General features: G+C 41.8%; 1 protein-coding gene across 1 annotated transcript in view; it reads right to left on the bottom strand.

Annotated features, from left to right (window-relative positions):
• Positions 1-13,844, bottom strand: part of CYP4X1 (cytochrome P450 family 4 subfamily X member 1) — a 125,887-nt gene that overhangs the window by 103,167 nt on the left and 8,876 nt on the right. The window contains exon 2 of the mRNA XM_039474068.2: positions 5,659-5,698. Coding sequence (XP_039330002.1) covers positions 5,659-5,697 — 39 coding nt within the window. The 5' untranslated portion in view covers position 5,698. The remainder of the gene's footprint in view (positions 1-5,658; positions 5,699-13,844) is intronic.

Raw genomic sequence — 13,844 nt, 5'->3', positions numbered from 1 at the left:
ATATTAACCTTAAATGGTAAATGGGCTAAATGCCCCAGTTAAAAGACACAGATTAGCAAATTGTATAGAGTCAAGACTCATTGGTGTGCTGTATTCAAGAGACAAATCTCATGTGCAAAGACACACATAGGCTCAAAATAAAGGGATAGAGGAGGATTTACCAAGGAAATGGAAAGCAAAAAGAAGCAGGGATTACAATCCTACTTTCTGATAAAACAGACTTTAAGCCTACAAAGACTTTTTTAAAAGGTGAAGAAAGATATTACATAATGGTAAAGGGATCAATGCAACAAAAAGGCTAACTATCCTTAATATATATGCATCCAATGCAGGAGCACAAATTCATAAAGCAAGTTCTTAGAGACCTGCAAAGAGACTTAGACTCCCATACAATAATAGTGGGAGACTTTAACATTCCACTGTCAATATTAGACAGATAATGAGACAGAAAACAAATAAACAAAAATGTCCAGGACTTGAATCAAGCTATGAACCAAGCAGACCTAATAGACATCTACAGAACTCTCCACTCTAAATACACAGAACATACATTCTTCTCAGCACCACATCACACTTATTCTAAAATTGACCACATGATTGGAAGGAAAACACTTCTCAGCAAATGCAAAAGAATGGAAATCATAACAAACATTCTCTCTGCCACAGTGAAATCAAATTAAAACTCAGGATTAAGAAAATAATTCTGATCTCTCTGCAGAAACCCTACAAGCCAGAAAAGAGTGGGGGCCAATATTCAACATCCTTAAAGAAAAGAATTTTCAACCCAGAATTTCATATCCAGCCAAACTAAGCTTCATAAGGGAAGGAGAAATAAAATCCTTTATGGACAAGGAAATGCTGAGAGATTTCGACCTTACAAGAGCTCCTGAAAAAAGCACTAAACATGAAAAGGAACAACTACTGTACCAGCCACTGCAAAAACATGCCAAATTGTAAAGACCGTCAACACTATGAGAAACTGCATCAACAAATGGGCAAAACAACCAGCTAGCATCAAAATGGCAAGATCAGATTCACACATAACAATATTAACCTTAAATGTAAATGGACTATGTGCCCAAATTAAAAGACACAGACTGGCAAATTGGATAAAGAGTCAAGACCCCCCGCCCTAAAAGAAAGAGTCAAGACCCATCAGTGTGCCATATTCAGGAGACCCATCTCATGTGCAAAGACACACATAGGCTCAAAATAAAGAGACAAAGATTTAGCAAGAAAATGGAAAGCAAAAAAAAAAAAGAAGAAGAAGAAGAAGAAAGAAAAAAAAAAGCAGGGGTCACAATCCTAGACTCTGATACAACAGATTTTAAACCAACAAAGATCAAAAGAGACAAAGAAGAGCATTACATACTGGTAAAAAGATCAATGCAACAAGAAGAGCTAACTATCCTAAATATATATGAACCCAGTGAAGGAGCACCCAGATACATAAACCAAGTTTTTAATGACCTATAAAGAGACTTAGATTCCCATACAATAATAGTGAGAGACTTTAACACCCCACTGTCAATATTAGACAGATAATGAGACAGAAAATTAACAAGAATATCCAGGACTTGAACTCAGATCTAGACCAAGCAGACCTAATAGGCATCTACAGAACTCTCCACCCCAAATCCACAGAATATACATTCTTCTCAGCACCACATCACACTTATTCTAAAATTGACCACATAATTAGAAGTAAAAGACTCCTCAGAAATGCAAAAGAAAAGATATCATAACAAACAGTCTGTCAGACCACAGCACAATCAAATTAGAACTCAGGATTAAGCAACTCACTCAAAACCACACAACTATATGGAAACCCGAATTACTACTGGATAAATAATGAAATGAAGGTAGAAATAAAGGTGTACTTTGAAAACAATCAGAATGAAGACAAAATGCACCAGAATCTCTGGGACACATTTAAAGCAGTGTGTACAGGAAAACTTAGAGCACTAAATGCCCACAAGAGAAATGTGGAAAGATCTAAAATCAACACCCTAACATCTCAATTGAAAGAACTAGAGGAGCAAGATCAAACAAATTCAAAAGCTAGCAGAAGACAAGAAATAACCAAGATCAGAGCAGAACTGAAGGAGATAGAGACACAAAAACCCTTCAAAAAATAAATTAATCGAGGAGCTGGATTTTTGAAAAGATCATGAAGATAAATAGACTACTGGCCAGACTAATAAAGAACAAAAGAGAGAAAAATAAAGAGATTCAGTAAAAAATGTTAAAGGCAATATCATCACCAATCCCACAGAAGTACAAACTACCATTAGAGAATACTATAAAAATGTCTACACAAATAACCAGAAAATCTAGAATAAATGGATAAATTCCTGGACACTTACATCCTCCCAAGACTAACCCGGGAAGAAGCTGAATCCCTGCATAGACCAATAACAGGGTCTGAGGTTGAAGAAGCAATTAATAGCCTACCAACCAAAAAAAAGTCCAGGACCAGACGGGTTCACAGCTGAATTCTACAAGACATACAAAGAGGAGCTGGTACCATTCCTTCTGAAACTATTCCAAACAATACAAAAAGAGGAAAACCTCCCTAACTCATTTTATGAGACCAACATCATCCTGATACCAAAACCTAGTAGACGCAATTGAAAAAAAAAAACTTCAGGCCAATATCCATGAGAAACATTGGTGCAAAAATCTTCAATAAAATACTGGCAAACTGAATCCAACAGCACATAAAAAAGCTTATCCATTATGATCAAGTCGGCTTCATCCCTGGGATACAAGGCTCATTCAACATATGCAAATGTATAAACGTAATCCATCACATAAACAGAACCAAAGACAAAAACCACATGATCATCTCAATAGATGCAGAGAAGGCCTTCAACAAAATTCAACAGCCCTTTATGCTAAAAACTCTCAATAAACTAGGTATCAATGGAATGTATTTCAAAATAATAAGAGCTATTTATGATTAACAGAGAGTCAAATCATGAGTGAACTTCCATTCATAATTGCTACAAAGAGAATAAAATACCTCGGAATACAACTAACAAAGGATGTGAAGGACCTCTTCAAGGAGAACTACAAACCACTGCTCAAGGAAATAAGAGAGGACAAAAACAGATGGAAAAACATCCCATGCTCATGATTGGGAAGAATCAATATCGTGAAAATGGCCATACTACCCAAAGTAATTTAGAGATTCAACACTATCCCCCTCAAGCTACCAATGACCTTCTTCACAGAACTGGAAAAAACCACTTCAAACTTCATATGGAACCAAAAGAGAGCCCGCATAGCCAAAACAATCCAAAGCAAAAAGAACAAAGCTGGAGGCATCAAGCTGCCTGACTTCAAACTATACTACAAGGCCACAGGAATCAAAACAGCATGGTACTGATACCAAAACAGAGACACAAACCAATGGAACAGAACAGAGGCCTCAGAAGCAACACCACACATCTACAATCATCTGATCTTTGACAAACCTGACAAAAACAAGCAATGGGGAAAGGATTACCTGTTTAATAAATGGTGTTGGGAAAACTGGCTAGCCATGTACAGAAAGCAGAAACTGGACCCCTTCCTGATACCTTACACTAAAATTAACTCCGGATGGATTAAAGATCTAAACATAAGGCCTAACACCATAAAAACCCTAGAAGAAAACCTAAGCAATACCATTCAGGACAGAGGCATAGGCAAGGATGTCACGGCTAAGATGCCAAAATCAATGGCAACAAAAGCCAAAATAGGCAAATGGGATCTAATTAAACTCCAGAGCTTCTGTACAGCAAAGGAAACAATCATTAGAGTGAACCAGCAACCAACAGAATGGGAAAAAATTTTTGCAGTCTACCCATCTGACAAAGGGCTAATATCCAGAATCTACAAAGAACTAAAACAGACTTACAAGAAACAAACAAACAACCCCATTCAAAAGTGGGCAAAGGACATGAACAGACACTTTACAAAAGAAGACATACATGAGGCCAACAAACATATGAAAAAATGCTCATCATCACTGGTCATTAGAGAAATGCAAATCAAAACCACATTGAGATACCATCTCACACCAGTTAGAATGGCAATCATTAAAATTCTGGAGACAACAGATGCTGGAGAGGATGTAAAGAAATAGGAACACTTTTACGCTGTTGGTGGGAGTGTAAATTAATTCAATCATTGTGGAAGACAGTGTGGCGATTCCTCAAGGACCTAGAAATAGAAATACCATTTGACTCAGCAATTTCATTACTGGGTATATACCCAAAGAATTATAAGTTGTTCCATTATAAAGACACATGCACACATATGTTCATTGTGGCACTTTTTACAACAACAAAGACCTGGAACCAACCCAAATGTCCATCATCAATAGACTGGATAAAGAAAATGTGGCACATATACACCATGGAATACTACACAGCCATAAAAAACAATGAGTTCATGTCATTCATAGGGACATGGATGAATCTGGAAACCATCATTCTCAGCAAACTGACACCAGAACAGAAAACCAAACACCATATGTTATCACTCATAGGCAGGTGTTGAACAATTACAACACGTGGACACAGGGAAGGGAGCATCACACACTGCAGTCAGTGGGAGGGGCTAGCAGAGGGACAGCAGGGGTGGGGAGGGTGGGGAGGGATAATGGGGGAGAAATACAAGATATAGGTGATCTGGGGATGAAGGCAGCAAACCACCTTGCCACGTATGTACCTATGCAACAATCCTGCATTATCTGCACATGTACCCCGGAACCTAAATTACAATTAAAAAAAAAAAACAAAACCTACAGAATACTTACGAGGGTTCATTCTCCTTGTTTCCTCCACATTCTTAGATTATTTGTTTCCCACATTTTTTCTTAAAAGGAGGAACTGAGCTGTGGCCAAGGGTTTTTGTGTGATAGAATGATGTGTGTTGCTTGTGGGTGGGACTTCGCAGGTTGTCACCACTGAGTTGTTTCCAACATCTTAACCTTCTCAGTTTCTCCCTCTAGATGTCTGTGATCTCTGAGAGGGTTCAAAACACCAGGTGATCAACCCTTATAAGCATTTCCTGAATGTACAAGGTAATCTCTGGTACTCCCAAAGCCAAAGAGGTTAGGTTGTACCATACAGGAAAATAGAGTTTTTGACCTAAAAATAATCTGCCCATGACTTGGAAACTCTACAAAGAAAACAGAATATCCCCAAAAAGGTGAGTGGCACCTTTGTTCTGAATTCTTCAAGGGGTTCAACTCATTAGAAGCCTTGTCTAGATTTTTTTTTTTTTTTTTTGGTACTGCAGATGGCAAAAGGGGGAAGGAGGTATAGGGTGGAAGTAAGTGAAAGAATATTTGTTTTTTAACACAAGAAGCAAACACAAAAACCAAGTGCATGGTTTTTTTAGGGGGAGTTGTGTTTTTTCCCCTCTTTTGCAGCTGTGAGGAATTTTAGCCAAATTAGAGAGGCTTTGTTACACAAAATTTGGAATTCTCACTTGTATTTCACCAAGTCAGGTAGCATTGGTCAAATCTGATGGAAGAAAGACTAGAACAAATAACAAAAAGAAAATCCAACAGTATGATCACTGAGTGCTCTAATAGTAAGGAGAAATTAAGACCAGCTGGTTGTTAAACTTTAGCCAAGGCAAAACCCCAATTCAGCTACTTACCTGGAGATGGGTCTCAGGCTGAAGATTGCTTTCTACCATTCTAGAAGCAGGAAGAAAAAATCAAACTCAACATCTCTGCTGGGAGCAAGCTCAAACTCCATAAAGGAGTTACCTGCCTTCCATCGTCATGGAAGCAGGAAATCTTGCTTTCCTTGTTGGAAGCAAGTAAAACTCCAAAAAAAAAGGGGGGAGCGGGGGGAAGTGGTACAGCAAAGTAAACTTTAGATCTGGATCAAATTTTAGGAGATCAGGGATTCTCTGGAGGAGCTGCTCCCAGACCTCAGCAAATTGTCTTGTTGGTTTGAGCCATAAAGTTAGCTCATGCTGGTACCATGCACCTATGAGAGATTTGTCAAAGGTCAGGGACAATTCCACTCAGAATCCCTCCATGGTTACCAAAATGTGAACCCTGAATATTTGAGGCAGGTCTTAGAATTTAGAAAGTTTATTTTGCCAACGTTGAGACAGGTGCCTGTGACACAGCCTCAGGGGTCCTGATGGCATGTGCCCAAGGTGATCAGGGCACAGCTTGATTTTACACATTTTAGGGAGACATGAGACATCAATCAACATATGTAGGACAAACATTGGTTCAGTCTGGAAGGGCAGGACAACTCGAAGCAAAGGCCAAAGGAGGGACAATTCAAAGTGGGGAGGGAGCTTCCATGTCATAGGTAGATAAGAGACAAATGGTGGAGTTCTTTGGAGTTTCTGATTAGCCTTTCCAAAGGAGGCAATCAGATATGCATTTATCTCAGTGAGCAGAGAGATGATTTTGAATAGAATGGGAGGCAGGTTTCCCCTAAGTAGTTCCCAGCTTGACTTTTCCCTTTAGCTTAGTGATTTGGGGGCCCCAAGATATATTTTCCTTTCACAGTTTGTTGAATGAATGTTGAAGAGATTGACTATTATAACCAGAGATGGGGACAAGATGGTGAGGAAAGGTTCCAGGGATGTCAGGCAAACTAAGTGTGAATTCTTGACAGAGGAGACAAAGCCAGGTAATATTCAGAGGAAGAAAAGATGTGCCCAGGGTGTATCCTTGATCTTGGCTGCATATTTGAATCACCTGGTGCCTTTGACACATCCCTGTCCTCTGCGTTGGCCCACAACCTGTCTCTCCTACTCACACGGCCTTCTTCACATAGTTGTTGCAAGGATCCTGTGGTCTTGGCAGTGTTCAATGCATGTTACAAAACTGTGCACCATGTGAGATATAGTTTCAGTGCTACAGTTAGTGCCCAACGTGGGTGTGGGGAAGAAGGCAGGTGGCTCCCTCTCGTGGCATCTGAGATTTCTTGATCTTTGCAGTGTGTCCAGCTCCTTCCTTCTAGGTTGTATTTGTTTGTGAGCAATCCCAACCAGTTTTGGCTGAGTACTTTTGTCGTGAAAGTATCAGAGGAAAAGGGTGGAGTGTGGAGATGGGAAGGGCAGGAGGGCAGTGAGGAATGTGAAGCAGCTGGGCTGGATAGAAGTCAGTCATTTTACAGGCTTTGTCCTGAATCGAGGCTCCGGAGAGCATGGGGGTCATCTTCCAAAGTGCTCCAATCCACCCCAAGGATAGCTCTGCCACAAGGACAACTACAGAGGCAGCACAATGGAGAGGATGTTACTCAGAATCCCTGCCCTCCCATGGATAACACTCCCAGCTCCTCTGCCCAGGATGGTGAGATGCTTTAGATTCCATGTGAAACTGCAAGCTGTGGCTGTGACACTCTCTGCAGGAAATGAGTACAGGATGCATTCCTGGGAAGGAGGGGTACAGTCTTAGCAAATGGAAGGAGAAAGGACAGAGAGAGACCTGCACCGCAGAACAGAGAAAACAGCCTGTCTGACTCAAAGTGAACAAAGATGGGCCAGTGCTTGAAAGATAAACATCAAAGAGATTTCTTTCATCTGCATATGAGAAGAGAAACCACCACTTTTCTACTATCAGTTTTCAAACTCATTCATTCGTCAACACATATTTACCAAGCACCTACTATTGCCTATAAAATAAGTACTGCTATTTATTGAGGTACTTGAAATAAATTAACACACAAGAGAGACAAGGAGCTCCCATTCTGACAATGTTCTGCCAACAACAACAACAAAAAAGATTCTTCCCCATATTCCCAGGAGCCTAGTCCAAAATACAGGCATTCCCTTGCCTACCAGTGGACTGTGTTCCTGGGGAGAGCACTCCTGTGTAAGACCAGAAAAATAAAGACCTTTGGATGGGCATCAGAAACTGTGGGTTCTGGTCTTGAGTCTGCCTGTGGTTCACTAAGTGACCTAAGGTAAGACCCTGTTGCTTTTAGTGCCTCAGCTTGTCCCATGTCAGTGAATCAGATGGCATCTGGGAAGTGCCCTCCAGTGTGCACTATGATGTGTCAATACTGGAAAACTTTATGCTCCATTGCACACCCCTCAGCCCACCTTTTTGCTCTGACCATTGCTGTAGTAGCCAGCTGCAGGCAGGTGTAGCCCATCTGCGCCTCACCTCACTTCATCTCTCTTGCTTTCTGCCTTGGACTTTCCTCCTGCTGCCAAGTAGGAGCGTGCTCAGCCATTCCAGCAGAGGTGGAATCCCATACACGTGGTGTAGCTGGGGAGTTAACACACCTGCGACCCCTGACCAGGCAACTTCTGACCAGAGGAAAATAGGAGAAGAGGGAATAGATAAACACTCTTCTCTTCCATACCTCAGGTAGGCAGTTCTGAGGTACATTCTACACAGTTCCTCAGAGGGTCCCTAGCATGACTGAGCCTGGTTGTCTCCAGCAGTAACAGCTTTCCCTGTGGGCTCCTCCTAAGCCCCTCACTCCTATTCCCTGGGATCACTACAGGCAAACAAGTCTTTCTCTCAAGCTCTGCTTTTTGGGGAATCAAAGTGAAGGCATATGGTCAAGTGACTGTGGGTCAAGGGTGCCGAGGTGACAAGGGTCAGAAGACAGAGGGCAGGGTTTACATGTTGATGCCTAATATATGTTCTAACCCCATTTTACTGCACTCATAGTACACTGGACCCTGAGTCAATGGGTAGCTCTTGTAACCTGGTCCTGCAGAATCATGAAGCTTGGAATTAACCATGTAAATACCCAGTTTCCAGATACCAAGACAAGAGATATGAATATTTCTCAATTGCTTCAGAACCGGTTGGGGAAAGGTGTGTGTTTGGCACATCAGAGAAAGCTCCATCTGGCATTACAATAGGACCTATTTCCTTGTCTCTCTCCCTCCCCATCTCTTCCTCCCTCTCTTCTTTTCTCCTTTTCCCTTCCATCTCTCACTAAGGATGATGACTCAGCACTTTTCCTGAGTGGCTTCCCCTGGGAGAGAGATAGATCCATTGGCAGTCTGACCCATGGCAGAGAGGGTTCTGCTTCCCTCTGGAGAAATCCAGGTGGGAAGGCATGTTCCCTAGGAGGGTGGGCATCAGTCTATGGACTTTTAGAGAGTACCTTTTGTGCGCTAATTCCACCCCATTTGACATCTTCCGTATAAAATTTAATCATTTCTGCCTTCAGGGGTTTGGCTGGGATGGCCAAGAAAAAGCTAAACCTTTAGCTTGGCATTCAGGCCACTTATCATCGAAGCTATGCCTGGCCCCACTACCTCCTCATCACGCACACTAGCTGCCTGGGATGGTCACAAGCTTCAGTTAAGAGCTTCAGCTTGGCTTTCTGACTGACCTGAGATGCAAATCCAACCCTGAGCAAGTTTCTTAACCTCTCTAAATCTGTTAATCTGTAGAACAGAGGTTATCATCACCTCTACCTCATAAGGTTGCTTGGAGAGTTAAATGAGATAATGTGTGCAAAGCACCTAGCTCCCACGTTGACAGCTCAGCACATTTCAGTTTAATATTCTCGCATGCAGATGTTTTGGGGTGAGTAGGTGATCAGTAAAAGGAGAATGAGTAAGGCAGCCTCTAACATGGATTCTAGGGCTTTCTTGCTTCCAGAACGGCTTATCCCACGAGATAGACTTGCTTCAGAGTAATCCCAGCTGCCCCTGGCTGGTACTTGAGCCTGAGTGTGTGTGAAGTGGAGGCAGAGGCCTGTAGAATGTGGACAGGGCAAAGAGAATCAGGAGGCCTGGAAGCTGGCTATGTTCCATTCAAGTACGATCCCAGTAGGGCAAGCCAGGCTTCTGTTTCCAGAGCAGCCTGAGAGCCTTTGGCTAAGGGGATAAGACAAGCCTCCTGGAACAACCAGTTTGGGTGTGCTAGGCAGTATATCAGGCTGGAAAGCTAAATCCAGGCCAACCTCTGCCATGGACTCACTGTGTGATCCTGGGCAAGTAGGTTCCTTCTCAGATCCTCAGTCTGCCCATTTGTTCAATAGGAGGGTTGGACAAGGTCCCATCTCATGCTAAGACATTGCATCTTAATGATATCTTACATCTGAGACAGAGAGCAGAGTTAGCACAAAATCGTAGGTGGGAGAATGAAAGCAGCTGAGAGAGAAGCAAAATCAACTTTTTCTCTCTTCTAAGCCCCAATCTTTGCCTACCAAATTCTGTGCTTTTCATAACCAATGCCCTTCCTCCAGGAAGTCCTCTGAGTTCATCCCTACACCCACACTGCTGTGCTTGGCTGTTTGTGATTCCCTTCCTGTATTTAGTCTGTTATACAAAAGTGCGTTTGTCCACAAGCTCTCCTCCCCTCATCCTCCAATCCTACCTCCCAAAGCTCTCTAAGACCCCTCCCACTCCTCAAAGGCAGGGCTCCTCTAATTCATCTCTCTAGTGGCCCATGGCTTAGCACAGAACCCGGGAGCTAACCACCCCAATGTGCTTGGAACTAAGAATTTCCCAGGACACAGAAACTTTCAGAAGTAAAATCAGCAAAGTCTTGGGCATACTGAGATGGCTGGCCACCAGTTAGTTCATCCATAGTTGAGTCAGTAAGTGCTTATTGAATTGAATTAAGAGGAAAATAAAAAAGCAAGAAAAACTTGTTAGCAAAAGGGATGGACTGTTTCTAATGATTTATAATTTCTGGGAGATAGGGACCAGAAATTCATTGGTCTTAATAAAATGCCAAGTCTACAACAATGTGCAGAACTACAGACTTTGGAAAACATTTTCTCCACAGATCCTCACAAAACCCTGTGAGCTTGTTAAAGAAAGGAATTTCCTCCCCATCTCACCAGTCACTAAGGTATAGAGAGGTTAATACATGGAGAAATATACCAAATCCATGTGAGAAGATGGCACTTCTTCCTGAAGTAATCCATAACTTCAATGCCATTCCAAACAAAATACCAACAGAAATTTTTGTAGAACTTACTGAGCTGGTCCTAAAATTCATGTGGAAGAATAAAGGGCTAAGTACAGCCAGAAGAATTTGGAAAAGAGTAAGAGTGAACTTGCTTTCATAGGGATATCAAGACTTTTCAAAGCTATAATAATACTTAAAAGTGTGGTAATGTCACAAGGAAACAGAAAGACTAATATATTAAAACTTCATATAAGACAAAAGTATCATTACAAATCAATGTGAATAAATTAAGTGTTAATAGATGATGCTGTGACTGCTGACTGTCCACATGTAAATGAGGAAAATTAGATCTCTATCTCATATCAAACTCAAAAATTCCAAATGGATTAAAGACCTAAACATCAAATTTTGTTAAAGTTTTAAAACTTTTAAACCATAAGAGACAAATTGATATATCTGATCAGAAAAAATTGATACATTTCACCACATTAAAGTTTGAAATTTGTATATGGTAAAAGGTATACAAGCAAAATTGAAAGACAAGTCACAGACTGAAACAGATATTTACAAAGAATATGAGCATTCAAAATATATAAAGATTTACAAATAAGCAAAAGACAAACATATCAACTTAAAAATGGTCAAAAGATATGAAAAGGCAATTTCTAAAAGAAATATCAATGGCCAAAAACATGGGGAAATGTTTAACCTCACTAGAAATTAGAGAAATGAAAAGCTAATCCAAAATTAACATTCATTTCACATCCAGCAAATTAGCAAACATCTTCAAGTTTGACAATGCCAAGTGTTGAGGATATAGAGAAAAAGGAACTCTCACATATTTCTAGGAGGAGTGTAAGCTGAACAGCACTACAGCCATGCTTGGTAAAGTTGCAGAAGCACAAACCACACCACCCAGTGATTCTTCTTCTAGCCACATACCCAATTCCCTTACTTACACCCAGAGACCATTGAAAAGTGTTCCTTATAGCTGTGCCTGCAATGGTTAAAAAAAAAAAAAAGTAGAAATATCCCAACTTCCCCTCAGTAGGAAAATTGATAGGTAAACTGAATAATCCCTGCAATGGCATGCCATATGGTAGTTAAAATGAATCAACCAGCTTACATATCCCAGTATGAATACATCTCAAAAACAAAGGTCAGTGGGTGGAGGGTAGGGAAGGAAGTAGCAAAAGCACATAAACATTTACATAAATTTTTAAAATACAAAAACAACAGCATGCATTACACACACACGTAGAAAAAATATTAAAACATGCATGAAAACAATACATGTTAATTTCAGGTTAGACTTTTGTGGAGAGAAAGAGTGAAGAAGGATGATCAGATAGGGCTTTAGCCGTATCTAGTTTAACTGCTTTTAAAAGAGAGAAAGGGACATCTGAGACAAACAGGGCAAAATATTCACAAATGTTAAATCTAGAAGATAGGTTCACAGGTTTCTGTTAAATTATTTTCTGTATTTTCAGTTTGTTTGACATCTTGTGTCATAATTTAAATGTTAGATCTAAAACACCACCTTGGTAGGGGCGATGTGTGCAGTAGCTTTATGGCAGGGCTTGGAGCAGCCTCAGATGGGGCATGACTCAATGACAAGTTATAGCAGTGGTAGCAGTGCCCATGAAAAAGTGGTCTCTTGAGTTTCTGGTGGCTGTTATGGTGTCCCTCTGGCTCACGGGGACCCATCCAAGTTAAACACAACCAGAATGGTCTTTGGACTCTAGCAAGCTCCTGGAGATGTCCTGAGATTATCACACTAGCAGGTGGCCCAGGGAGAAGCAGAGGGCACTCTCAGAGACTGGGGAGTTAGGAAATCTGGCCATCTCACTGGGATATTAAAAGGAGACAGAAAGTAAGCAGTGCCTTTTGCCTTTTGAATGGAAATTGCTAGAAGACCCCATTCCCAGCTTAGGGGCCCCAGGCTGAGAACCACTTTCTCTGGCTGACATGGCCCAGAGCATCCTGGGCAGAGCTAGAAGGAGAGCTCAGAATCCTGCCTCCCAGCCGATCCACAACTGCCATCTCAGCAACTCCCAGTATCCCACAGCCTCCAGCATCAGAGAAGCTTCCAGTTTGGTAGTAGGGTGAGACTGCTGCCCAGAGTTGCCAAGTACCGCATTGTGGAGTGAAGACAGCTCTCTCTGCCATGAAGCCCCTGAAGCCTCCTTGAGAATCTGAGATCTCTCTCTCTCAAACTTGCTCTGTCTCCAGGTGCATGCAGGACAATGTCCCCATCCTCACCCCTCAGCTCTTCAGCCTATGGTCAGTTAAGCAGTTTCTTACCATCGGAATTACAGAGCTCAGAGCTGAGAACCTTAGTAATAAGTCTTTCAGTCTATGGGTAAGTCCTAGAGAGGAAAGGGACTTTGCTAGCAAGTCACTGAAAGAGCTGGGAAGAGAACTATTCTCTAGGTTTGTGCATTCATTGAGGCTGAAAGTCCACTAGCAGAGCTGGAAGCCCCAGTGGAAAATTACACAGAGAACGGAGAGACACCTGAGCTATTCTAGTGATGGAGCCCAAACTGGGAAGCCAAACCTCATGGGATGGAGTCCCTGGCAAATGGCAGTAGCCAGAGGGTCCTGAGCTCTGTGGCCAAAAGACAAGGTCTTAGGGGAAAACCCCAGGGCCTGCTCTAATTCTCTATGTCCACCCAAAGGGGACAACCTGGAGTCAAAGGGAAAAGCAAACTCCGGCTCCAACAAGGCAATGGAGAGGAAAGGACAGTGGGGAAGCCAAGAGCCAGCAGGAGCTCACGTGGCTGCCTTCACAAAGCTGTCAGGAGGATGTCACAGCAGACAGTCTGGCAGGGATGGTCACAGTGGCTGGCCACCCTTGATTAGCTTTATCCTTTTTTCCAGCACTATCCATGTTACCCAGCTGTAATGGGGGAGAAGCAGCTTGTATTTGTTGGGATTCTCCAGAGAAACAGCACTAACAGGATGAATATAGAGAGCGAGG

Source organism: Saimiri boliviensis, chromosome 11 (genome assembly GCF_048565385.1).
Source record: "Saimiri boliviensis isolate mSaiBol1 chromosome 11, mSaiBol1.pri, whole genome shotgun sequence".
NCBI lineage: Eukaryota > Metazoa > Chordata > Mammalia > Primates > Cebidae > Saimiri > Saimiri boliviensis.
This window is presented reverse-complemented; position numbering and strand designations above follow the sequence as displayed.